Source organism: Cheilinus undulatus, linkage group 22 (genome assembly GCF_018320785.1).
Source record: "Cheilinus undulatus linkage group 22, ASM1832078v1, whole genome shotgun sequence".
Taxonomy (NCBI): domain Eukaryota; kingdom Metazoa; phylum Chordata; class Actinopteri; order Labriformes; family Labridae; genus Cheilinus; species Cheilinus undulatus.
The window spans coordinates 36,938,335-36,966,127 of record NC_054886.1 but is presented as its reverse complement, the minus strand read 5'-3'; the positions used below and the strand labels follow the sequence as shown (position 1 = coordinate 36,966,127).

Below are 27,793 nucleotides of genomic sequence, written 5' to 3'. Positions count from 1 at the left end.
AACAAGCTCTGATCTTTGAGATAGGAAGGGAGAAGCTACTTGGTAAGAGGAATCTGCTTTTGGTTTTTTCAGTTGGAAGTAGGTTGTTGGCAGTTCTGCTTAGGCTGAACGTGTTAGTTTCACTCTCTCTGCAACAATAGGTGAGGCAGTTGACGTGTGTGGCTCCCTCTATTGATTTCTAAAATTGTAAACTGCCGGGGAGGAGTTTCCCTGTAGTCCAAGCTTTAAGAGAGTTTGAATCTAAATTTGCCAGCAGAACAAGCTCTGATCTTTGAGATAGGAAGGGAGAAGCTACTTGGTAAGAGGAATCTGCTTTTGGTTTTTTCAGTTGGAAGTAGGTTGTTGGCAGTTCTGCTTAGGCTGAACGTGTTAGTTTCACTCTCTCTGCAACAATAGGTGAGGCAGTTGACGTGTGTGGCTCCCTCTATTGATTGCTAAAAGTGTAAACTGCCGGGGCGGAGTTTCACTGTAGTCCAAGCTTTAAGAGAGTTTGAATCTAAATTTGCCAGCAGAACAAGCTCTGATCTTTGAGATAGGAAGGGAGAAGCTACTTGGTAAGAGGAATCTGCTTTTGGTTTTTTCAGTTGGAAGTAGGTTGTTGGCAGTTCTGCTTAGGCTGAACGTGTTAGTTTCACTCTCTCTGCAACAATAGGTGAGGCAGTTGACGCGTGTGGCTCCCTCTATTGATTGCTAAAAGTGTAAACTGCCGGGGCGGAGTTTCACTGTAGTCCAAGCTTTAAGAGAGTTTGAATCTAAATTTGCCAGCAGAACAAGCTCTGATCTTTGAGATAGGAAGGGAGAAGCTACTTGGTAAGAGGAATCTGCTTTTGGTTTTTTCAGTTGGAAGTAGGTTGTTGGCAGTTTTGCTTAGGCTGAACGTGTTAGTTTCACTCTCTCTGCAACAATAGGTGAGGCAGTTGACGCGTGTGGCTCCCTCTATTGATTGCTAAAAGTGTAAACTGCCGGGGCGGAGTTTCACTGTAGTCCAAGCTTTAAGAGAGTTTGAATCTAAATTTGCCAGCAGAACAAGCTCTTATCTTTGTGATAGGTAGGTAGAAGATACTTGGTAAGAGGATTCTGCTTTTGGTTTTTTCAGTTGGAAGTAGGTTGTTGGCAGTTTTGCTTAGGCTGAACGTGTTAGTTTCACTCTCTGCAACAATAGGTGAGGCAGTTGACGCGTGTGGCTCCCTCTATTGATTGCTAAAAGTGTAAACTGCCGGGGCGGAGTTTCACTGTAGTCCAAGCTTTAAGAGAGTTTGAATCTAAATTTGCCAGCAGAACAAGCTCTGATCTTTGAGATAGGAAGGGAGAAGCTACTTGGTAAGAGGAATCTGCTTTTGGTTTTTTCAGTTGGAAGTAGGTTGTTGGCAGTTTTGCTTAGGCTGAACGTGTTAGTTTCACTCTCTCTGCAACAATAGGTGAGGCAGTTGACGCGTGTGGCTCCCTCTATTGATTGCTAAAAGTGTAAACTGCCGGGGCGGAGTTTCACTGTAGTCCAAGCTTTAAGAGAGTTTGAATCTAAATTTGCCAGCTGGGGCGGTTAGCGGCTGTGCACAATCAACTCAATTGTGCACATCTGTGGCATATCTCTCTATATAAGTACACAGACTGCGCTGAAGCGTCAGCGTAAGCGCCAGCCCTTGTGGAAGCCCAATTGTGTGAAGACCACATTGGGTAAAGACCAGCGAGTCTACCTGTGCGAGTCCACCGAGCAAGGCCACCGACAGGCAGCACTGCCTCATAACAGTCTAACGCACCCCAGCAGTCTAACGCAACATGTGCAACCAAAAAATACAAGTCATATATGGGAACAGAAAGAAGCACAATAGTTACAGAAAACGAAACCTGCATAATCTATCCACTTTGCAGAATGCCTCTTTTCCACAACCTTTTATCACAGTTGGCCTCTGGAACTGCCAGTCTGCAGTTAACAAAGCAGAATTCATCAATTCCCTCACTAAACTGTCTAACATTCAGGTCCTAGCCCTGACAGAAACTTGGGTCCGTCCTGAGAACACTGTAACACCAACTGCTCTATCAGTTGATGCAGTGTTCTCTCATACACCTCGCTCTTCTGGCCGAGGAGGTGGCACAGGCATTATTCTTTCTCATAGCTGGAACTTCAGCCAGTTCAAACCCTTGGACAATAACACCTCATTTGAATATCATGCAGTACAGGTCACTGCCCCAATAAAGGCTTACATGGTTGTGGTATACCGCCCACCTGGGGGTCACCTGGACAACTTTATTGTGGAACTGGACATGTTACTCTCAGACATCCCTGATGATGGCACACCATTGGTTGTCATGGGTGACATGAACATCCACTTAAATAGAGCCCATGCTACTGATTTTATTTCACTACTGTCCTCCTTTGACTTGAAACTGGTTCAAACGCCTCCTACACACAAGGCTGGTAATACACTGGATTTGATTCTAACTCGCAATTGCTCCAAGGCTAATTTGAGTGTAACACCACTTCACCTCTCTGACCACTACTTCATTCAGTTCTCACTTGGCTTACCTGAACTTCAACAATCTACTACTCAACTAAGATCATACCGCAGAAACCTTCAGTCACTTGACCCAACACAGCTGTCTGACGAGGTCTCAGCTGCACTAGCCTCATGTAACGAGTCCTTCACACTCACTGTTAACGAGGCCACAGACACATTCTGCTCCTCACTGACCTCCTCTCTGGACAAACTCTGCCCTCTGGTGTCTAAGCCTATTCGTAATACTCCACCTTGTCCCTGGCTCACTGAGGTCATCAGAACCCAAAGGGCAGGGCTCAGAGCGGCAGAGAGAAAATGGCGTAAATCCAAACAAACCACTGACTTGAGTGCTTATCAGCAAAAACTGTCCTGTTTTACCTCTGCTCTAAAATCTGCTAAGAAGGCGTTCTATCAATCAAAGATCTGTGCTGCCACTGATGCACGCAAACTCTTCTCTGCTTTTAACTCCTCTCTCCTTCAAACCCACAACCCTCCAGTATGTTGACTCCAGACATGTTTGCCTCCTACTTCACTGACAAGGTTTCTACCATCAGCAACCAATTCTCTGAGCCTGTCCAACTCAGTTTTCTGCCACCAGCTAGTGATGCATCACTTAGCTCATTCTCTCCACTAAGTGAGAGCGAGGTCACCAGGCTTCTGCTTGACTCTAAGCCCACAACCTGTCCCCTCGATCCGATACCATCACATCTCTTGCAGGCGATTGAGCCCACTATCAGCCCTGCTGTGAGTTGTATCATTAACTCCTCTCTGTCCACAGGTGTTTTCCCAGCTGCTTTCAAGCAAGCGCGGGTTACACCACTGCTCAAAAAACCCACTCTCAACCCAGCCCTGGGTAAAAATTACAGGCCGGTCTCACTTCTCCCATTCCTATCAAAAATACTGGAGCGCACAGTCTTCAACCAGCTCTCAGAACACTTGCAGAACAATGATCTACTTGATCAGAATCAGTCTGGCTTTAGGCGGGGCCACTCTACTGAAACTGCACTTTTGTCGGTAACGGAATCACTTCGCTTGGCCAGAGCAGCTGGTCAGTCCTCAGTTCTCTTACTGCTGGATCTGTCTGCTGCCTTTGACACAGTAAACCACCAAATCCTCCTCTCCACACTCTCTTCACTTGGTATCTCAGGATCTGCCCTACAGTGGTTTAAGTCCTACCTCACAGGGAGATCTTTTAGAGTATCATGGAAGGGAGGAGTGTCTAAACTGCATGGCTTATCAACAGGGGTGCCTCAAGGGTCTGTGCTTGGTCCCCTACTTTTCTCAATATACACCACCTCACTTGGTGCAATCATCCGCTCCCATGGCTTTTCTTATCACTGCTATGCAGACGACACACAGCTATTCCTGTCCTTTCCACCAGATGACACAACTGTCTCAACTCGGATCTCATCCTGCCTTGCTGATATTTCTAAATGGATGAGGGAACGTCACCTTCAGCTCAACCTGCCCAAAACGGAGCTCATTATCATCCCAGCCAGTCCCACTGTGGAACCGCAGATCAGTATCCAGCTTGGATCAAATAATCTCTTGCCCACTAAGTCAGCCCGGAATCTGGGTGTCATGATTGATGACCAGCTAACCTTCAAGCTCCATGTGGCCTCGATTGCTCGGTCCTGCCGTTTCGCCCTCTACAACATCAAGAGGATCAGACCCTACTTGACAGAGCATGCTACACAACTCCTGGTACAGGCTCTTATAATATCACGTATTGACTACTGTAACTCATTACTGGCAGGCCTACCTGCATGCACAGTTATACCTCTGCAGTTGATCCAGAACAGCAGCACGTCTGGTCTTCAACCAACCCAAGAGAGCTCATGTCACGCCTCTTTTAATCTCTCTACACTGGCTTCCAGTTGCAGCTCGCATTAAATTCAAAACTCTAATCATTGCTTACAAAGCAGTAACTAAAACTGCTCCTGTTTACCTGGAGTCCCTCATCCAGGTCTACACCCCTTCTCGCCCACTACGCTCAGCCAGCGAAAGGCGCCTGGTACTTCCAGCACATCATGCTCCTAAGTCACTAGCTCGACTCTTCTCCTCTGTTGTCCCTAAATGGTGGAATGAATTACCCAACTCCATTCGATCTACAGACTCCCTGTCTACTTTCAAGAGAAGGCTAAAGACCCAGCTCTTCAGAGAACACTTTGCACTTAGCTAGGCAATTCTCTACTGTTGTCCCCAGTAGTAGATTGAGTCTCAGCCAGACTATTCTCCACTGTTGTCCCCAGTGGTTGAATGAGTTTCCCAACTATAGTTAGCTCGCACTGTCCTGCTCTACTTCTGGGATTTCTTTGCCCAGCTCTTTGGGAATGATCTAGCACTTGGTACTTGGTAAATAGTTGTTGTGAAGCCTAATGAATGGCAATTAGTGATCCCACATTTTCCTTGATTCATTGTTGCTGTCTAAAAACAAACAAACAAAAAAAAAAACATAAAAACAAAAAAAAACAAAAAAAAAAACAAAAAAAAACCGTATATTTTAGGTACTCTGCCTTAAACTCTACACGGCAGCACTTGCGTCCAATTGAACCTGAAGCACTTGATGGCACTTACTGATGTTGTTTCTTCTTGTCTAGATCATTGCTTGTGTTGTTCTTGCTCTCAAATGTACGTCGCTTTGGAGAAAAGCGTCTGCTAAATGACATTGTAACATTGTAACATTGTAACCCAAGAGCAGAGACAGTACCTCACTCACTGAGAACCCTGAATCAAGAGCAGAGACAGTACCTCACTCACTGAGAACCCTGACCCAAGAGCAGAGACAGTACCTCACTCACTGAGAACCCTGAATCAAGAGCAGAGACAGTACCTCACTCACTGAGAACCCTGAATCAAGAGCAGAGACAGTACCTCACTCACTGAGAACCCTGAATCAAGAGCAGAGACAGTGCCTCACTCACTGCGCACCCTGAATCAAGAGCAGAGACAGTACCTCACTCACTGAGAACCCTGAATCAAGAGCAGAGAGAGGAACTCTGTCTCTGAGAGCCCTTACCTCTGAACGAACAGTGCTTTTGCTGCTTTCAGCCTTTGGGAGTCATTGCCAAAGAGACAGCTGACAAGTCTTTTCGCTCTACAGAGATTCATATCCATGTGTTTATGAGTTTAGTCAGGGTGAGGGGCTTCTGAATTTTAATTTTTACTTCCAAATATGAGAGTGGGACTAGGAAAAAAATTTTGCAACTATTGGCCTACAGAATTGTTGTTAATGTAGGTCATGTGTGTTGCAGACCTGCGTCAGGACATGCTGACTCTGCAAATCATCAAAATCATGGAGAACATCTGGCAGAACCAGGGCCTGGACCTGCGGTAAGACCTGTGACATCACTGATTAGGTCATCAATGACACCGTCACACTACTGATTTACCGTGTGTGTGTGTGTGTGTGCGGGTATGGCCTGCTGTACGGTTGTCTGTCCATCGGGGACTGTGTGGGTCTAACAGTGTTTCTGTGTCCAGAATGCTGCCGTACGGCTGTCTGTCCATCGGGGACTGTGTTGGACTGATTGAGGTTGTGAAGAGCAGCTTCACCATCATGCAGATACAGTGCAAAGGAGGCCTGAAGGGGGCGCTGCAGTTCAACTCCAATACACTGCATCACTGGATCAAAGACAAGAACCGCGGCGAGTCGTATGTTAACCTGTCTCTTTACCTGTCTCCCCCCTACCTGTTAGCCTCTACACCTGCCTCTACACCTGTCTCTACACCTGTCTGCCTCTACACCTGTCTCTACACCTGTCTGCCTCTACACCTGTCTCTACAACTGTCTGCCTCTACACCTGTCTCTACAACTGTCTGCCTCTACACCTGTCTCTACACCTGTCTGCCTCTACACCTGTTTCTGCACCTGTCTGTCTCTACACCTGTCTCTACACCTTTCTGACTTTACACCCTTTTGCCTCTACAACAGTCTGTCCCTTACCTGTCTGTCTTCTTCACCTGTCTGTCCCTTACCTGTCTGCCTCTCGCCTTTCTGATTCTACAACTGTCTGCTTCTACACATGTCTGTCCCTTACCTGTCTGTTTCTACACCTGTCTGTCTCTTACCTGTCTGCCTCTACACCTGTCTGTGTCTTACCTTTCTGATTCTACACCTCTCTCTTACCTTTGTGATTCTACACCTGTCTGCCTCTACACCTGTCTATCCCTTTACTGTCTGCCTCTACACCTGTCTGCTTCTGCACCTGTCTGTCCCTTACTTGTCTGCTTCTACACATGTCTGTCTCTTACCCATCTGCCTCTACACCTGTCTGTGTCTTACCTTTCTGATTCTACACCTGTCTGCCTCTACACATCTGTCCTTCACCTGTCTGCTTCTACACCTGTCTGCCTCTTCACCTGTCTGTCCCTTACCTGTCTGTCTTCTACACCTGTCTGTCCCTTACCTGTCTGCTTCTACACATGTCTGCCCCTTACCTGTCTGCCTCTACACCTGTCTGTCTCTTACCTTTCTGATTCTACACCTGTCTGCCTCTACACATGTCTGTCCTTTACCTGTCTGCCTCTACACCTGTCTGCCTCTACACCTGTCTGCTTCTGCACCTGTCTGTCCCTTACCTGTCTGTTTCTACACCTGTCTGTGTCTTACCTTTCTGATTCTACACCTGTCTGCCTCTACACATCTGTCCTTCACCTGTCTGCTTCTACACCTGTCTGCCTCTTCACCTGTCTGTCCCTTACCTGTCTGTCTTCTACACCTGTCTGTCCCTTACCTGTCTGCTTCTACACCTGTCTGCCTCTACACCTGTCTGTCTCTTACCTTTCTGGTTCAACACCTGTCTGCCTCTACACATGTCTGTCCTTTACCTGTCTGCTTCTACACCTGTCTGCCTCTTCACCTGTCTGTCCCTTACCTGTCTGATTCTACACATGTCTGTCCCTTACCTGTCTGCTTCTAGACGTGTCTGTCCCTTACTTGTCTGCCTCTACACCTGTCTGTCTCCTACCTTTCTGATTCTACACCTGTCTGCCTCTACACATGTCTGTCCTTTACCTGTCTGCTTCTAAACACATCTATCCCTTACCTGTCTGCCTCTACACCTGTCTGTCTCTTACCTTTCTGGTTCAACACCTGTCCGCCTCTACACATGTCTGTCCTTTACCTGTCTGCTTCTACACCTGTCTGCCTCTTCACCTGTCTGTCCCTTACCTGTCTGATTCTACACATGTCTGCCTCTACACCTGTCTGCCTCTACACCTGTCTTTCTTATACCTTTCTGATTCTACACCTGTCTGCCTCTACACATGTCTGTCCTTTATCTGTCTGCTTCTACACCTGTCTGCCTCTTCACCAGTCTGCTTCTTCACCTGTCTTTCTCTTACCTGTCTGCTTCTACACCTGTCTGATTCTTCACCTGTCTGTCCCTTACCTGTCTGCTTCTTTACCTGTCTGTCTCTTACCTGTCTGTTTCTTTACCTGTCTGTCCCTTACCTGTCTGCTTCTACACCCGTCTGCTTCTTCACCTGTCTTCTTTTTTACCTGTCTGTCGCTTACCTGTCTTTCCTTTATCTGTCTTTCTCACAGATATGACAGAGCCATAGACCTTTTCACACGCTCCTGTGCTGGTTATTGTGTTGCCACCTTCATTTTAGGAATCGGTGATCGTCACAACTCAAACATCATGGTGAAGGAAAATGGACAGGTGAGACACAAATGGATTGAAAAAGACCTTTTCATGAATCTTCATTCTCTCCCCCTAGCTTTTCTATTCGCTCTTTTTCCTTTGTTGTCTTCCTCACTCGTCTTGCTCTCCTGTCTTTCTCACCTGAATTCTTTGCAGATATCTTCCTTATCCCTCTGCCTAATGTGTCCTTCTCTCCTGTCTTCTTCACCTGTCTTCCTCTCCTGTTTCCTCTCCTGTCTTCCTCTCCTGTCTTTCTCTCCTGTCTTCTTCACCTGTCTTCCTCTCCTGTCTTCTTCACCTGTCTTCCTCTCCCATTTCCTCTCCTGTTTCCTCTCCTGTCTTCTTCACCTGTCTTCCTCTCCTGTTTCCTCTCCTGTCTTCCTCTCCTGTCTTCTTCACCTGTCTTCCTCTCCTGTTTCCTCTCCTGTTTCCTCTCCTGTCTTCCTCTCCTGTCTTCTTCACCTGTCTTCCTCTCCTGTTTCCTCTCCTGTTTCCTCTCCTGTCTTCCTCTCCTGTCTTCCTCTCCTGTCTTCCTCACCTGTCTTCTTCACCTGTCTTCTTCACCTGTCTTCTGCTCCCACAGCTCTTCCACATTGACTTTGGTCACTTTCTGGATCATAAGAAGAAGAAGTTTGGGTATAAAAGGGAGCGGGTTCCCTTCGTGCTGACTCAGGATTTCCTCATCGTCATCAGCAAAGGCATCCAAGAATCCACCAAGACCAAAGAGTTTGAGAGGTCTCACCTATATTCTTTTTTCTAATGATTTCCTGTATCCATCTCTACCTGTCTCATTCGCTGTGTGCCCGATTGTCAGGTTCCAGGAAATGTGTTACAAAGCATACCTCGCCATCCGGCAGCACGCCAGCCTCTTCATTAACCTCTTCTCCCTGCTGCTGGGCTGTGGCATGCCTGAACTCCAGAGCTTTGACGACATTGCCTACCTGAGGAAGACTCTAGCTCTCGGTGAGATGTACGACAATATACAACATAATAAAGAGAACGAAAAGGCACCTAAAAAGTGTAACCTCTCTCTGATTCTCTGACCCTCAGAGAAGACCCAGCAGGAGGCGCTGGAGTATTTTACCAAACAGATGAATGACGCTCATCATGGAGGCTGGAGCACCAAGATGGACTGGATCTTCCACACCATCAGACACATGCCCAACGAGCACTAAGTGTGTGTGTGTGTGTGTGTGGGGGGGTGTGTGTGTGTGTGTGTGTGTGTGGGTGTGTCTGTGTCTGTGTGTGTGTGTGTGTGTGGGGGGGGTAATCAGTGTCTTCCAGCAGTGCTAAGATAAGCATGTTAGCCTGTTAGCTGCTGACATTTTAGGCCACATTTACACCTAAACGATCCCTAGTTTTAGTTTCAAAATCAGTCTTCATTCAGAAAACCACTCTGCTGTGATCCACAAAAAAAAAAAAAAAAAAACACTCCTAAGGCAATAGTATCAACCTTGTTGTAGTCCACCTACTGACTCAGGGGGCCTCCATTGTTGTTGTAGTCCACCTACTGACTCAGGGGTCCTCCATTGTTGTTGTAGTCCATCTATTAGCACAGATGGCCTCCAGTGATGTTGTAGTCCACCTACTAACTAACCTGTCATATAGGAGTGGATTGAACGTATGCATAAAGTCTTTTTTTATAGACGAACTGCAGATTTCTTAAACAGTGGCAGAGATTATGCTTTTTTGTTGGTCGAGCATTAAATTTTTCCTGTTTTTAGAAATGCCAAAACAGAGAAATTTTACCATCAGATCACCATTACCAGCTGATATTGTGTAAACATTACATGTTGAATTGCCAGCTGATGTCATTTAAACATAACAACATGTTGCCATTGCCAGCTGATATCATGTCAACATAATAACATGTTGCAATTGCCAGCTGATGTAATGTCAACGTAATAACATGTTGCCATTGCCAGCTGATGTAATGTCAACGTAATAACATGTTGCCATTGCCAGCTGATGTAATGTCAACGTAATAACATGTTGCCATTGCCAGCTGATGTCATGTAAGCATAATGACACGTTGCCATTGCCAGCTGATGTCATGTAAACATAACAACATATTGCCATTGCCAGCTGATGTCATGTAATAATTACATGTCACCATTGCCTGCTGGTGTCATTGTTATGTAAGTGTGGCCTCAAATGAAATATTTTGGCTATGTTGAATCTTTTGAATCAAACTTTATTGAGACCAGTTGTGTTAACAAAGTTTTAATTTGAATCAAACCAGCTTTATTGAAACCAGCAATGTGAACACTTTGGTCTCTGTGAAAGCAATAAAGCCTCCAATCAGTGATCAATAAGTATGACAATCAGGACCATGGACCCATGAGGAGGCAGAGCTGAGTCCCTTTGCTTACATCGGACTGAATGATCCAATCAGAAGTGTGAATTAAAAGCACAGAACATTTTAAACTTTTATCTACTTCATGTCTTAATCTAGGAAGCTTTAGACCTGGTTTTGATGTGATGTCACACTCTTATGGCCCACACCCACCAGGACAGAGATACTTCCTGTTGCTCAATGTTCAGAGAGGGTGGACCCTATGGACACCTTTTTATACCATGTAGGGACCAAAAGGAGTGATGGCAAGGGTTTGTTTCAATCAGCATGTTGCAAATTTCACAAATAGAGGAGAACAGACCACTTCCTTTAAACAGCAGCACCTATCAGACTTTTATCAGGATCAATCAGGGATCAAAGCCTTCGACAATCTCCATTAATTGTTAGCATTAGCTCTATAAGCTAGGTGTTAGGGTTAGCATGTTAGCCTCTGGAGAACTGTGAGTGATTGGCCATGCTAAGCTAGGTTTTAGCATGTTAGCTTATGGAGCACTGTGAGTGAAAGGCCATGCTAAGCTAGGTTTTAGCATGTTAGCTTATGGAGCACTGTGAGTGAAAGGCCATCTTAAGCTAGGAGTTAGCAAGTTTGCCTTGAGCACTGTGAGTAATAGGCCATGCTAAGATAGGTGTTAGCATGTTAGCCTCTATAGTATTAGCTTAGCTGTTGCACTGTGTAGCATTTGTTAGCATTAGTTTACCTTGGTGAAAGCCCCGCTCCCTCTGGTCAAATGCCACTGCCAAAGATCAAGGGGTGTGGCCTCATTCTAACGGGTAAAAAGCGATGCCATCCTTTTAATGTGACGGTGAGATGAGAGGTTGGTCCAAGACCCTCCAAAAAAATGTAAAAAGTCTAAACCCGCCTCCTCATAAAGGCAGGTTATGCTGTGTGCCATGGATTTTAAAAGTCTGATGTCTGTCCCTTTTATTTTGGAAGTTTAATGTCTGTCCCTTTTATTTTGGAAGTCTAATGTCTGTCCCTTTTATTTTGGAAGTCTAATGTCTGTCCCTTTTATTTTGGAAGTCTAATGCCTGTCCCTTTTATTTTGGAAGTCTAATGCCTGTCCCTTTTATTTTGGAAGTCTAATGCCTGTCCCTTTTATTTTGGAAGTCTAATGCCTGTCCCTTTTATTTTGGAAGTTTAATGTCTGTCCCTTTTATTTTGGAAGTCTAATGTCTGTCCCTTTTATTTTGGAAGTCTAATGTCTGTCCCTTTTATTTTGGAAGTCTAATGCCTGTCCCTTTTATTTTGGAAGTCTAATGTCTGTCCCTTTTATTTTGGAAGTCTAATGTCTGTCCCTTTTATTTTGGAAGTCTAATGCCTGTCCCTTTTATTTTGGAAGTCTAATGCCTGTCCCTTTTATTTTGGAAGTCTAATGTCTGTCCCTTTTATTTTGGAAGTCTAATGTCTGTCCCTTTTATTTTGGAAGTCTAATGCCTGTCCCTTTTATTTTGGAAGTCTAATGTCTGTCCCTTTTATTTTGGAAGTCAAATGTCTGTCCCTTTTATTTTGGAAGTTTAATGTCTGTCCCTTTCATTTTGGAACTCTAATGCCTGTCCCTTTTATTTTGGAAGTCTAATGTCTGTCCCTTTTATTTTGGAAGTTAAATGTCTGTCCCTTTTATTTTGGAAGTCTATCGCTGTCCCTTTTATTTTGGAAGTCTAATGTTTGTCGTATTTATTTTTTCATGAGTGTACTTAGATTCTTTGAATTTTTTTTCACTTCCTGACTGGTTAATGACTGACTGCATGCTCACCCAATCAGATGGCCCAAACAGCCCTATGCCCTTATATGGTGGTGAGGACTTGACTTTGTAGCTTTCAGTGATGTCACTCACTGATCGAAAAAAAAAACAGCTTTCTGCTGCTGTAACAGATAAAACAGATGTTACAGAGTCTGCGCAGTCATGTGACTGCTGTGGCTCCACCTAGTGGTCAATGGCGGTCTTAACTCTTCCTGCCCTGCAGGCCTCTGTGCAGTCACGTGACTAAAGCTATGAATTCAAAAGTTTAAGTCACCTGTGGGTGGAGTCTGACATATGACGTCATACAGCAGGAGAAACTCTTCGATGTATGCCACTGGACATTTCAAAATAAAAGCTCAACAGTTGTGCACTTGCTGTAAGGTAAACTAAGATGGCGCTGTCACTTTCATTTTTCAAATAAAATCTTTTTCTACATTTGTTTCCTGTCTCAATCACTAATGTGTTGTTGGACTAATGTGTATCTTTTTCTACATTTGTTTCCTGTCTTAATCATGAATGTGTTATTAGACTAATGTGTATCTTTTTCTACATTTGTTTCCTGTCTTAATCATGAATGTGTTATTAGACTAATGTGTATCTTTTTCTACATTTGTTTCCTGTCTTAATCATGAATGTGTTATTAGACTAATGTGTATCTTTTTCTACATTTGTTTCCTGTCTTAATCATGAATGTGTTATTAGACTAATGTGTACACAGAGGCATACTGTAGTTTGCCTCCCTGGTCAAAATTTGCTTTAATGTTGAACGGTTCAGCCAGTGGACGATGAAATGATCTCCAAAAGGCTTGAAGCTTCAGACGACTCATTTCCTCTGCAGTGTAAACAGAATTTTTCCACCTTTTACATTTTCAAAGTAACAGAAAAGGAGGAGGGTCCGCAGCAGAGGTTTGGGCGTCCTGCGTAGGTCGTACCCAGCAGCGCCCCCTCTGGCAGCTATCTCAGCTTTGAAAGCTTTTTGTAGCCAGCCAAGAGTGTTTCAGTTCTTGTTTGAAGGGTTTTCACCCGTCCTTCTGAACAAGTCTTCCAGGTCTGTGAAGCTCTTTTCTACAGATTTTGGCTGATGTTCAGGTCAGGAGACCGTGACACCTTCAGCTTGTGCCTCTCACGGTAGTCCATCGTGAACTTATGGTGTGTTTGTGTTCATTTGTAGAAGCCATCCTCTGTTCAACTTCAGCTTTTTTATGGATGTTTTTGTGTTAGCTTACAGAGCTTGTTGGAATGTGAATCCCTCTCCCCTCTACTTGTGAGATGTTCCTGTGCCCTGGCTGAGATACAACCCTAAAGCCTGATCGATCCATGCTTCACAGCTGGAGTGGTGGTGTTATGAAATTCTGTGCCCTTTGTTCTCCCAACAAACCTTTGCTCATGGCAGCCAAAGAGTTTGATTAGAGCCTCATCGGTCCACAGCACTTGTTTTCAAAATGCATCAGTCTTGTCTAAATGCTCCTTTGTAAAATTCAGATGCTGAATTTAGTGATGAGGATGCAGGAGAGGTTTTCTTTTGATGACTCTTCCCTTCGTGATTGAGGAATCACTGAGCAGTGGAACCCGGTACCACAACCCGCGAGTGTGCAGGATCTTCCTGGAGGTCTTTTGCAGTCAAACGGGGGTTCTGGCGTGCTTTTTTTTAGCAATCCTACAAGCAGTTCTTGCCGTTTTTTTTCTTGGTCTACCAGATCTTACATTGACCTCCACTGTTCCTGTTAACTGCCATTTCTGAATTACTTTTCAAGCTGAGCTCCTGCTTTGTGGGCATCAGTCATTTTCATTTTCAGGGTGCTAAGCAACCGCTTTGAGAAAGCCAGGACTGCTGACCTCCTTATGGAGGTCATCCCATCTTCCACTTGATGACTGTATATATATATATATATATATATATATATATATATATATATACATATATATATGTATATATATATATATATATAAATCAGCTATATATTTAGCTACATTTGAGCAGTGATTAATAATTACTGTGATTAAGCAGAGATGGAATATCCATAATCTGCATAAGTTGTTTTAATTTTCATCATTTTTTATTATTATTATTTTTATTGTTATTTGTTGTTGTTATTATTATCATCATCATTTCTATTTAACGCTCATAATTGTCTGACAGAATCTATCCTACTCCAGTACAGCAGGGGGCGGTAGGTTCATCTAATTGCAACCCGCCCTTCAACCACAGGAAGAAGTATTAGGTCCCATCCCCCGTTCCGTATTTCGTCTGCCAGTGCACATGCGCATGCGCAACTGTTGGTAGTCGGTAAGAGGGAACCGCATGAAGAGGCAGAGAGGAGGAAAGAAGAGAAAATAAAGAAATAAAGTAATAAATGAAGAGAGAGAAGGGAGGGATGGATCAGCTGGAACGGTAAGACTGCTTCTTAACGGACCGATGATCGATTAGTAGTCACTAGAGAACTAATTACTGTGATTGATAAGCCTCTGAGCTAACAGTTAGCCTCTGAGCTAACAGTTAGCCTCTGAGCTAACAGTTAGCATAAAAATGTTTGAGTTGTGAATCCTGGCGACAAAAACAAACATGGCGGAAGACTGATGTTGATTCATTTCTACTGGGTTAGACTGTAACTCTGCAGACCTCCAGACTGGTCATACTGGTTTAGAGTCAGCATTCACACTGATGTTGATTCATTTCTACTGGGTTAGACTGTAACTCTGCAGACCTCCAGACTGGTCATACTGGTTTAGAGTCAGCATTCACACTGATGTTGATTCATTTATACTGGGTTAGACTGTAACTCTGCAGACCTCCAGACTGGTCATACTGGTTTAGAGTCAGCATTCACACTGATGTTGATTCATTTATACTGGGTCAGTAAATGCTGGTTTGAGGACCACTCCATGTCCTCCACAGTTTCAGACTCTGTCTCTGTGTTTCAGCTCTAAGGATGAGGAGGAGGAGTCAGACTGTCACCATGACGACAACGACAGCACCAACAACAACAACAGACATAAGGTAAGACACCTCACCTGTCCCTGACCCATTCCACTCCCTCTCTGTTTCTACCTGTATCTAACCTGCCTCTCTCTGTCTGACTCCGCCCCCCATCCTCTTAGACAGTGTGTCCAGGTACAGGTGAGCACCCTCTGCAGTATAACTACACGTTTTGGTACAGCAGGAGAACGCCGAGTCGACCAGCGAGCTCTCAGAGCTACGAACAGAATATACGCCAGATCGGCACCGTGGCATCGGTATGAAAGCATTTATTAGGACAGACATTTGATTTTTTCCGCAGACGTTCAGCTGAATCAGGTTAAAGTATTCTTGTACCATAATGTAGGTCTGTTTATATGAATGTGTCCAGGTGGAGCAGTTCTGGCAGATCTACAGTCACCTGATCAGACCAGGAGATCTGAGTGGACACAGCGACTTTCATTTGTTCAAGGAGGGAATCAAACCAATGTGGGAGGTAACCACGGCATTAACAGTACTACAAAGAAATTACAGACTACAACAGTACTACAGAGAAACTACAGACTACAACAGTACTACAGAGAAAATACAGACTACAACAGTACTACAGAGAAACTACAGACTACAACAGTACTACAGAGAAAATACAGACTACAACAGTACTACAGAGAAAATACAAACTACAACAGTTCTACAGAGAAACTACAGACAACAACAGTACTACAGAGAAATTACAGACTACAACAGTACTACAGAGAAAATACAGACTACAACAGTACTACAGAGAAAATACAGACAACAACAGTACTACAGAGAAACTACAGACTACAACAGTACTACAGAGAAAATACAGACTACAACAGTACTACAGAGAAACTACAGACAACAACAGTACTACAGAGAAACTACAGACAACAACAGTACTACAGAGAAACTACAGACTACAACAGTACTACAGAGAGACTACAGACTACAACAGTTCTACAGAGAAACTACAGACAACAACAGTACTACAGAGAAACTACAGACTACAACAGTACTACAGAGAAAATACAGACTACAACAGTACTAGAGAAACTACAGACAACAACAGTACTACAGAGAAACTACAGACAACATACACAGAGAAACTACAGACAACAACAGTACTACAGAGAAACTACAGACTACAACAGTACTACAGAGAGACTACAGACTACAACAGTTCTACAGAGAAACTACAGACAACAACAGTACTACAGAGAAATTACAGACTACAACAGTACTACAGAGAAAATACAGACTACAACAGTACTACAGAGAAACTACAGACAACAACAGTACTACAGAGAAACTACAGACAACAACAGTACTACAGAGAAACTACAGACTACAACAGTACTACAGAGAGACTACAGACAACAACAGTTCTACAGAGAAACTACAGACAACAACAGTACTACAGAGAAATTACAGACTACAACAGTACTACAGAGAGACTACAGACTACAACAGTACTACAGAGAAACTACAGACAACAACAGTACAACAGAGAAACTACAGACTACAACAGTACTACAGAGAAACGGACAACAACAACAGTTCTACAGAGAAACTACAGACTACAACAGTACTACAGAGAAACTACAGACAACAACAGTACTACAGAGAAACTACGGACAACAACAGTTCTACAGAGAAACTACAGACAACAACAGTACTACAGAGAAACTACAGACAACAACAGTACTACAGAGAAACTACAGACAACAACAGTACTACAGAGAAACTACAGACAACAACAGTACAACAGAGAAACTACAGACTACAACAGTACTACAGAGAAACTACGGACAACAACAGTTCTACAGAGAAACTACAGACTACAACAGTACTACAGAGAAACTACAGACAACAACAGTACTACAGAGAAACTACGGACAACAACAGTTCTACAGAGAAACTACAGACTACAACAGTATTACAGAGAAACTACAGACGACAACAGTACTACTGACTACAACAGTACTACAGAGAAACTATAGACAACAACAGTACTACAGACTACAACAATACTACAGAGAAACTACAGACAACAACAGTTCTACAGAGAAACTACAGACAACAACAGTACTACAGAGAAACTACAGACTACAACAGTACTACAGAGAAAATACAGACTACAACAGTACTACAGAGAAACTACAGACAACAACAGTACTACAGAGAAACTACAGACAACAACAGTACTACAGAGAAACTACAGACAACAACAGTACTACAGAGAAACTACAGACTACAACAGTACTACAGAGAGACTACAGACTACAACAGTTCTACAGAGAAACTACAGACAACAACAGTACTACAGAGAAATTACAGACTACAACAGTACTACAGAGAAAATACAGACTACAACAGTACTACAGAGAAACTACAGACAACAACAGTACTACAGAGAAACTACAGACAACAACAGTACTACAGAGAAACTACAGACTACAACAGTACTACAGAGAAACTACAGACAACAACAGTACTACAGAGAAACTACAGACAACAACAGTACTACAGAGAAACTACAGACTACAACAGTACTACAGAGAGACTACAGACTACAACAGTACTACAGAGAAACTACAGACAACAACAGTACTACAGAGAAACTACAGACTACAACAGTACTACAGAGAAACTACAGACAACAACAGTACTACAGAGAAACTACAGACTACAACAGTACTACAGAGAAACTACAGACAACAACAGTACTACAGAGAAACTACGGACAACAACAGTTCTACAGAGAAACTACAGACAACAACAGTACTACAGAGAAACTACAGACAACAACAGTACTACAGAGAAACTACAGACTACAACAGTACTACAGAGAAACTACGGACAACAACAGTTCTACAGAGAAACTACAGACTACAACAGTACTACAGAGAAACTACAGACAACAACAGTACTACAGAGAAACTACGGACAACAACAGTTCTACAGAGAAACTACAGACTACAACAGTATTACAGAGAAACTACAGACGACAACAGTACTACTGAGTACAACAGTACTACAGAGAAACTATAGACAACAACAGTACTACAGACTACAACAATACTACAGAGAAACTACAGACAACAACAGTCCTACAGAGAAACTACAGACTACAACAGTACTACAGACTACAACAGTACTACAGAGACACTACAGACAACAGCAGTACTACAGAGAGACTACAGACAACAGCAGTACTACAGAGAAACTACAGACAACAACAGTACTACAGAGAAACTACAGACTACAACAGTACTACAGAGAAAATACAGACTACAACAGTACTACAGAGAAACTACAGACTACAACAGTACTACAGAGAAAATACAGACTACAACAGTACTACAGAGAAAATACAAACTACAACAGTTCTACAGAGAAACTACAGACAACAACAGTACTACAGAGAAATTACAGACTACAACAGTACTACAGAGAAAATACAGACTACAACAGTACTACAGAGAAACTACAGACAACAACAGTACTACAGAGAAACTACAGACAACAACAGTACTACAGAGAAACTACAGACTACAACAGTACTACAGAGAGACTACAGACTACAACAGTTCTACAGAGAAACTACAGACAACAACAGTACTACAGAGAAACTACAGACTACAACAGTACTACAGAGAAAATACAGACTACAACAGTACTACAGAGAAACTACGGACAACAACAGTTCTACAGAGAAACTACAGACTACAACAGTATTACAGAGAAACTACAGACGACAACAGTACTACTGACTACAACAGTACTACAGAGAAACTATAGACAACAACAGTACTACAGACTACAACAATACTACAGAGAAACTACAGACAACAACAGTCCTACAGAGAAACTACAGACTACAACAGTACTACAGACTACAACAGTACTACAGAGACACTACAGACAACAGCAGTACTACAGAGAGACTACAGACAACAGCAGTACTACAGAGAAACTACAGACAACAACAGTACTACAGAGAAACTACAGACTACAACAGTACTACAGAGAAACTACAGACTACAGCAGTACTACAGAGAAACTACAGACTACAACAGTACTACAGAGAAAATACAGACTACAACAGTACTACAGAGAAAATACAGACTACAACAGTACTACAGAGAAAATACAAACTACAACAGTTCTACAGAGAAACTACAGACAACAACAGTACTACAGAGAAATTACAGACTACAACAGTACTACAGAGAAAATACAGACTACAACAGTACTACAGAGAAACTACAGACAACAACAGTACTACAGAGAAACTACAGACAACAACAGTACTACAGAGAAACTACAGACTACAACAGTACTACAGAGAGACTACAGACTACAACAGTTCTACAGAGAAACTACAGACAACAACAGTACTACAGAGAAACTACAGACTACAACAGTACTACAGAGAAAATACAGACTACAACAGTACTACAGAGAAACTACAGACAACAACAGTACTACAGAGAAACTACAGACAACAACAGTACTACAGAGAAACTACAGACAACAACAGTACTACAGAGAAACTACAGACTACAACAGTACTACAGAGAGACTACAGACTACAACAGTTCTACAGAGAAACTACAGACAACAACAGTACTACAGAGAAATTACAGACTACAACAGTACTACAGAGAGACTACAGACTACAACAGTACTACAGAGAAACTACAGACAACAACAGTACAACAGAGAAACTACAGACTACAACAGTACTACAGAGAAACTACGGACAACAACAGTTCTACAGAGAAACTACAGACTACAACAGTACTACAGAGAAACTACAGACAACAACAGTACTACAGAGAAACTACGGACAACAACAGTTCTACAGAGAAACTACAGACAACAACAGTACTACAGAGAAACTACAGACAACAACAGTACTACAGAGAAACTACAGACAACAACAGTACAACAGAGAAACTACAGACTACAACAGTACTACAGAGAAACTACGGACAACAACAGTTCTACAGAGAAACTACAGACTACAACAGTACTACAGAGAAACTACAGACAACAACAGTACTACAGAGAAACTACGGACAACAACAGTTCTACAGAGAAACTACAGACTACAACAGTATTACAGAGAAACTACAGACGACAACAGTACTACTGACTACAACAGTACTACAGAGAAACTATAGACAACAACAGTACTACAGACTACAACAATACTACAGAGAAACTACAGACAACAACAGTACTACAGAGAAACTACAGACTACAACAGTACTACTGACTACAACAGTACTACAGAGACACTACAGACAACAGCAGTACTACAGAGAGACTACAGACAACAGCAGTACTACAGAGAAACTACAGACAACAACAGTACTACAGAGAAACTACAGACTACAACAGTACTACAGAGAAACTATAGACTACAACAGTACTACAGAGAAACTACAGACGACAACAGTACTACAGACTCCAACAGTACTATAGAGAAACTATAGACTACAACAGTACTACAGACTACAACAGTACTACAGAGAAACTACAGACAACAGCAGTACTACAGAGAAACTACAGACAACAACAGTACTACAGAGAAACTACAGACTACAACAGTACTACTGACTAGCACAGTATTACAGAGAAACTACAGACAACAACAGAACTACAGAGAAACTACAGACTACAACAGTACTACTGACTACAAAAGTACTACAGAGAAACTACAGACTACAACAGTACTACAGAGAAACTATAGACGACAACAGTACTACTGACTACAACAGTACTACAGAGAAAATACAGACTACAACAGTACTACTGACTACAACAGTACTACAGAGAAACTATAGACTACAACAGTACTACTGACTACAACAGTACTACAGAGAAAATACAGACTACAACAGTACTACTGACTACAACAGTACTACAGAGAAAATACAGACTACAACAGCACTAAAAGAGAAAATACAGACTACAACAGTACTACAGAGAAACTTCACACTACAACAGTACTAAAAGAGAAAATACAGACTACAACAGTACTACAGAGAAACTGCACACTACAACAGTACTAAAGAGCAACTACAACCGTTCTCCAGTAAGGGTTTATGGTAAGGGTCTAATCTCAGTCTCATTCCTTTTTCAGGATGAGTCAAACCGTAGCGGTGGGAAGTGGATCATCCGTCTGCGTAAAGGTCTGGCCAGTCGTTTCTGGGAGAATATCATCCTCGCAATGCTGGGTGAGCAGTTCATGGTGGGAGAGGAGATCTGTGGGGTTGTGGTCTCAATCCGCTTCCAGGTACTACTCCAGGACTACATCCTCAAGAATATACAAGAAATCTTGAAAATTTTGCTTCTGCTACTGTGATTTTACACTCACCAATGCATCATTACATCTGTTCTTACTTGGTACTAGGTGTCAGGGTTAGGTGCTGGTCTTTGTTCTAGGTGTCAGAGTTAGGTGCTGGTCTTTGTTCTAGGTGTCAGGGTTAGTTGCTGTTCTTTGTTCTAGGTGTCAGGGTTAGTGGTTGGTGTTTGTTCTAGGTGTCAGGGTTAGTGGTTTGTCTTTGTTCTAGGTGTCAGGGTTAGTGGTTGGTCTTTGTTCAAGGTGTCAGGGTTAGGTGCTGGTCTTTTTTCTAGGTGTCAGGATTAGGTGTTGGTCTTTGTTCTAGGTTGTCAGGGTTAGTGGTTGGTCTTTGTTCCAGGTGTCAGGTTTAGTGGTTGGTTCATGTATTTGATGTTCATTTTTGTTGTTCTTACATCAGCTCTCTCTCCTTCGTGCAGGAAGACATCCTGTCCATCTGGAACAAGACGTCCAATGATCTGACAACCACGTCCAGAATCAGAGACACATTACGTCGAGTCCTGAACCTGCCCACCAACACCATCATGGAGTACAAGACTCACAATGACAGCCTCAGGTACTGTGATCATCAATACTACCACTGCAGTACTACAGCACTGTGTGTGTCCTTGCTCTGTCGATGAGGATTTCAGGCTGATGTGGTTCTTGAATTCATGAAGACCTGATTTTCTGCGTTGGATGGCCTGGTTTTCAGGTGGTAGCAGTGCAGAAAGACATTTGTCAGTTAGATAGTAGTTGGGCACCAAAGATGGAATGCTGTCTCCCTCTCTGTTTTAAATCCTCACATAAGTGTAGGTACAGCAAGTAAATGATTGTTAGACTGTTTGAGATATTTGATTAAACATCTGTAAGGAACATGCATGTGTGGGATGAACAGCAGAGCATTATTTGGAGTGAGCCACAGAATCATCTCCAAACTAAAGTCCAAGTTCCAACTTGGGGGATTTCAGAGACAGGCCGTGAAGTGGGCACCCCATGAAGGCTTTTTCCTCACCCTGTCAGCTCTTAGGAAACTGCCAGGATTGTCCTTCGCCATCAACCCTGTTACCTGAACATGTGGAGGAACGTCCTGTTCAGAGATGAGTCCAGATTCTGCCTACAGCAGTCGGATGGTAGGGTCAGAGTGTGGAGAGGAGAAGATCTTTGGGTGGAGGCAGTGTGATGGTGTGGGGCGGCATCTCCCTCACTGGAAAAACCAGGCTTGTCATCTTTGCATGAAATCTCAATGCAGAGAAATATGAAGATGAGATTCTGCAACCAGTGTCAGTGAGGGGGAGGAGCCAGGCTGGTGAGGCTGTGTCTGGTCCTTCTGCTGAGGCTCCTGTTTGTCAATGATGAATTTGTTAAATCACCAATCTGTCTGTTTCTTCAGACTTAAGTCATCTGATCCAGTTTGGATCAACCTCATCCTCAGCTCTGCTGCTCATCCCACAGAGACGTGATCCTTACAGGTGTGGCTCCATTAAAAAGGGAAATAAACAGGCTTTACAGCGGGATAAGATTTTTTAAGAAAAATTGTTACAAGAAATAATCTAACAAACACCCACTACTTACTTTTTGTGGTAGGTTTTTTTCTCTGAGTTTAAACACTCCTCCAGACAACAAGAGTCTATAAAATGTGTAGATAAACACTCACCAGGGAGGAAGGCTGACGTAGCATCCTGTTAGGACCTAATTATGTAGACAATGATAATACTTATCGTTTGCTCCCATCTACCACCAGTATATTGGAAATAAAACTGTTAGGGTCTCCGCACCTTAAGTCTGCTTCCATTTGTCTTGGAATGAGGGAATAGATCACACCTGACCATCAAACTGCCCTGTAGTTACCTGTCCAAATGCTCTGAGCGCCTGATAAAGGAGCTGCTCTACTAGTGCATCTCAAAAAATTAGAATATCATGAAAAAGTTCAATATTTTTTGTCACTTGTTTCTGAAAGGTAAACCCATGTATTATATAGACTTATTACACGCAGAGTGAAATATTTCAAGCCTTTATTTCTGTAAATGTTGATGATTATGGCTTACAAATAAGAAAACCCAAAATTCGGTGTCTCCAAAAATTAGAATATTACATCAGATCAATAAAAAAGGATATTTTCAACAGAAATGTCAGGCTTCTAAAAGTCTGTTCATTTCTATGCATCAATACTTGGTTGGGCCTCCTTTTGCATGAATTACTGCATCAGTGCGGCGTGGCATGGAGGTGATCAGCCTGTGGCACTGCTCAGGTGTAATGAAGCCCAGGTTGCTTTGATAGCGGCCTTCAGGTCATCTGCATTGTTGGGTCTGGTGTCTCTCATCTTCCATAGATTCTCTATGGGGTTCAGGTCAGAATCACAGTAACACCATGGTCATTGAAGCAGCTTTTGGTACCTTTGGCAGTGTGGGCAGGTGCCAAGTCCTGCTGAAAAATGAAATCAGCATCTCCATGGTGCTGGTCAGCAGAAGGAAGCATGAAGGTCTCTGAAATGTCCTGGTAGATGCTGTGTTGACCTTTGACCTGATAAAACACAGTGGACCAACACCAGCAGATGCCATGGCAGCCCAGATCATCACTGACTGTGGAAACTTCACACTGGACTTCATCAACGTGGATTCTGGTCCTCTCCACTCTTCCTCCAGACTCTGGGACCTGGATTTCCAAATGACATGAAAAATTTACTTTCACCTGAAAAGAGGATTTTTGACCACTGAGACCACAACAGTCCAGTTCTTTTTCTCCACAGTTCAGGTAAGACTCTTCTGACGTTGTCTCTGGTTCAGGAGTGGACTGACACGAGGAATGCCACATTTGTGGTCCATGTCTAGGATTGGTCTGTAGTCCAGGTCTAGGACTGTCTGTAGTCCAGGTCTAGGATCCTCAGTCCACTCCTTGTGAAGCTCCCCCAGATTCTTGAATGGATTTTTCTTGACAATCCTCTCCAGGCTGCGGTTCTCCCTCATGCTGGTGCTCCTTTTCCTACCACACTTTTTCCTTCCACTCAACTTTCTCTGATTCTCCTTGGATACAGCACTCTGTGAACAAGCAGCTTCTTTAGCAATGACCTTTGACCTTGCCCTCCTTGTGGAGGGTGTCAGTGTCTGTGTTCTGGACATCTGTCCAGTCTGCAGTCTTCCCCATGATTGTGGATCCTACTGACCCAGACTGAGACCATCTAAAGGCTCAGGAAACCTTTGCAGGTGTTTGGAGTTCATTACCTGGTTAGGGTGTGACACCATGACTTTACAATATTCAACTTTTTCACAATATTCTCGTTTTCTGAGACACTGAATTTTGGCTTTCTTATCTGTAAACCATAATCATCAACATTTACAGAAATAAAGGCCTGAAATATTTCACTCTATGTGTAATGAGTCTAAATAATATATGGTTTTCACTTTCGGAAGAGGGACAAAAAATTAGGGCTGACGGCTTTAATTCGATTGGTCGATTAATTGGTCGAAAAGCTTTAGTTCGACCAAGATCACCCTGGTCGGCGACTCGCCCCGCCCCCCCAAGACGTTGGTCTGTGGGCAAAAGCGTGTGAGCAGCTGCCAGAGAGAGACATGCTGCTGGGAACAGGAGCAACGCAGCTCTAGGAATTACAGGTAGAGAAGCACACAAAGCTAGCAGAGTGGGATGTTTTCTGATATTTTACAGCACAAAACATCAACTCCTCACAAAGTTGCAGGCTGTTTGTATTGAAGTGGCGCTGCTGAGTCTCTCTGATCTGCACTCCCTCACTGCATCAACTCCCACGGTCAGTTTAATTCACCTGTCGGAAATAGGCTGCGTAGTATCATCTCTTTTTATAATCCCCTTTAAAGTGTCCACGTTAGCGTTAGCTTCTCTTACAGCCACACAGAGAGGAGAGGTGACAAAAGGCGATGTCTGCTGGGCGAGCGAACTTTTTCCTCTCACCTACATAAATAAACGCTGCATGCCGTCTGCTTTATGCTCATAAATAACCCAGCACGGGCTGGATCAAGTGATCCTGTTATTAGTTACCGTTATAAATGGATGAAAAACGATGATCTGAGGTTATTTTGTAGGCTGTATGAGTTTGAAGAGTTTCCGCGCCGGGATCACGGCGATCAAAGGCAGGTGCGCACTGATCGTCTCTCAATTAATTTTATTATATAGTAAGACGTGACGAGCCGAAAAGATATATTAATGCTTCAAAAGGCTTGTTACGTTCGTTTAGGGATCATTTAGAGTACCAAGCAGGTGCAGTGAGGAGCCTGGATGGATTGAATTAGTCCCCAACAAGGTAATTTTTTTTAATTAATGAATTTTTTAACCTGAACAATTAATCAATTATTTGGTGCCTGCATGCGATTTTTGTCGACCACGTTTTTATTTTGTTGTCTACAGCCCTACAAAAAATACTGAACTTTTTCATGATATTCTACATTTTTGAGATGCACTAGTAAATGAAGCATCTGTAACTCCTTAATGCTAATGGCTTGTTCCTGAGGGCCAACGCTGAAGGTCTACACATCACATATTGATTGTTAATATCCGGTCTGTTGTTGTGGGAAACCATAACAAAACAGTAAAGTTTGTGCTGAACTCCAAGAATACTGCACTTGTGTTCCTTCTCCTGGACCCATCTATGTGGTGGTTCCTGATCCTCTGACTCCAGCCTCAGTCCAGTCCCCTAAGTTTTTGAATCTGCTTTGTTTGACAATCCTCTGCAGGCAGAACTCATCCATGTTGGTTGGTCTCCTTTTCTGGCCAAAGTCAACTTTCCATGAATCTGCTAATACAGCCTCTGAGAATAGCCTGACCTCTAGCAGTGACCTTCTGTTGGTTGGTCTCCTTAAATATCTCTGATACAGCCTCTGAGAACAGCCTGACCTCTAGCAGTGACCTTCTGTGGCTGACCCTCCTTAAATATCTCTGATACAGCCTCTGAGAACAGCCTGACCTCTAGCAGTGACCTTCTGTGGCTTGCCCTCCATGAGAACAATAACAAATATATACACATTTAAATTGAAAGAATAATGTAATGACGGTTTCTCCTTCTCTAGGGACAACTCGAGCTTCAGGAACACTAAGATTTCTCTCTGAAGGCCAGTGAGTCAGCTGACTGTCCTTCTGTCTAACCAGGATTCAGATCACCAATGGTATTGGACCAATGAAGTCACTGATCTGGACTGATCTGTTGATTTGCCAGTGGTTGATTTTTGAACATCAGACTTTTTTTCCTCCTTAAATTAAAAACAGCAGGATCCAGCTGAAGAGGGTCCTTGTTTCTACTAATGGGTTTTCTCCTGGAGTGTCCTTCATACCCGATGTGCCTGTCAGACCCCCCCTCCATCATGTTTCGGTCTCTGCCTGGACTCCATTGAAAAGTCAACTTTTGTGGTTGATTTCAGACTCTGAAGGACTTGGTGCCATCCCAGTTAAAATGCTGCTAACTAGCTTTGATTCAGTTGTTGATTTCTAAGCAGGTTTGTCTAAAAACTGACCTAGTTTATCCATGCTGTGAGTCTAAATGCTGTTAATTGACTGAATATGACATGCAATCAGATTCTATGAAATCCAGATTAGAGAAGTAAGTTAATGGTGTGACTTCAGGAGATCTGAGCATTTCTTTAGTTGTTAATCTGAGATTTCAGCCGTATGTTTAGGTATGATAGACTTTAACTACGCTGGCTTTGTTCATCTTTAAAGTGTTTGAAGGACTGAAGTTTGAGCTACAAACTACATTTCTATAAGAAATACAGTTAATTTATAAATACTGATGCATCAAATATGAATAAAAATAACCGTTATGCCCATCCCTAACACAGATGGATCATCTGGAGGAAAACTGACAAAATGAGCTTCTCTCCTGTGGTTCAAGAGTTTCTATCAGTAAAGACGAGCAGACGGTCCACTAGGAGGCATCACCACTCACATATGTAGGAGACCAATAATAAACCAGTATAAACCAGTTTGACTAGCCCAGTGATCACTGGTGACAGAAGGAGACGGGGTTTCCTACATTTAGTTTGCTGTTGTTTACTTGTGTACATAAAAATAAATTATGTTTATTTCTGTTTTCATTCAATAAAAGTCAAAAACAGAATTTTGGTTGTCTAGATTTGTTGTTTAATCTATACACTACATACACTAGTGCTCAAAAGTTTGGGATCACTTGGAATTTTTTAGTTTTCCATGGAAAAACTGGTGATATGAGTCTAAATAGGAAATACAGCAAATAGACTAG

At 42.8% G+C, this 27,793-nt stretch overlaps 2 protein-coding genes across 6 annotated transcripts in view; both read left to right on the top strand.

Moving 5' to 3' along the window:
- Window positions 1-11,496, top strand: part of zgc:158659 (uncharacterized protein LOC791141 homolog) — an 83,671-nt gene extending 72,175 nt beyond the window's left edge. For 3 of the 4 annotated variants that reach the window (XM_041779213.1, XM_041779212.1, XM_041779214.1), the window contains 6 exons: window positions 5,750-5,828; window positions 5,979-6,149; window positions 8,044-8,161; window positions 8,727-8,878; window positions 8,958-9,106; window positions 9,194-11,496. In XM_041779213.1, coding sequence (XP_041635147.1) covers window positions 5,750-5,828; window positions 5,979-6,149; window positions 8,044-8,161; window positions 8,727-8,878; window positions 8,958-9,106; window positions 9,194-9,318 — 794 coding nt within the window. In that variant the 3' untranslated portion in view covers window positions 9,319-11,496. Of the gene's footprint in view, window positions 1-5,749; window positions 5,829-5,978; window positions 6,150-8,043; window positions 8,162-8,726; window positions 8,879-8,957; window positions 9,107-9,193 lie in introns of those variants that run through there. The other variant, XM_041779215.1, reaches the window with a different exon arrangement.
- A 3,006-nt stretch (window positions 11,497-14,502) lies between these two features.
- Window positions 14,503-27,652, top strand: eif4e2rs1 (eukaryotic translation initiation factor 4E family member 2 related sequence 1). Of its 2 annotated transcripts, XR_005991505.1 has the most exons (8): window positions 14,503-14,633; window positions 15,164-15,239; window positions 15,341-15,475; window positions 15,589-15,693; window positions 21,376-21,528; window positions 22,014-22,150; window positions 26,610-26,705; window positions 26,806-27,652. XR_005991505.1 is itself a non-coding variant. In XM_041780148.1 (7 exons), exons 1-7 carry the CDS (start codon window positions 14,596-14,598, stop codon window positions 26,647-26,649), a joined length of 684 nt encoding a protein of 227 aa, XP_041636082.1. In that variant the 5' UTR covers window positions 14,503-14,595; the 3' UTR covers window positions 26,650-27,652. The 2 variants fall into 2 exon arrangements, 1 of the variants encoding a protein (XP_041636082.1); XM_041780148.1 differs by having other exon boundaries at window positions 26,610-27,652.
- Window positions 27,653-27,793: the final 141 nt, after the last annotated feature.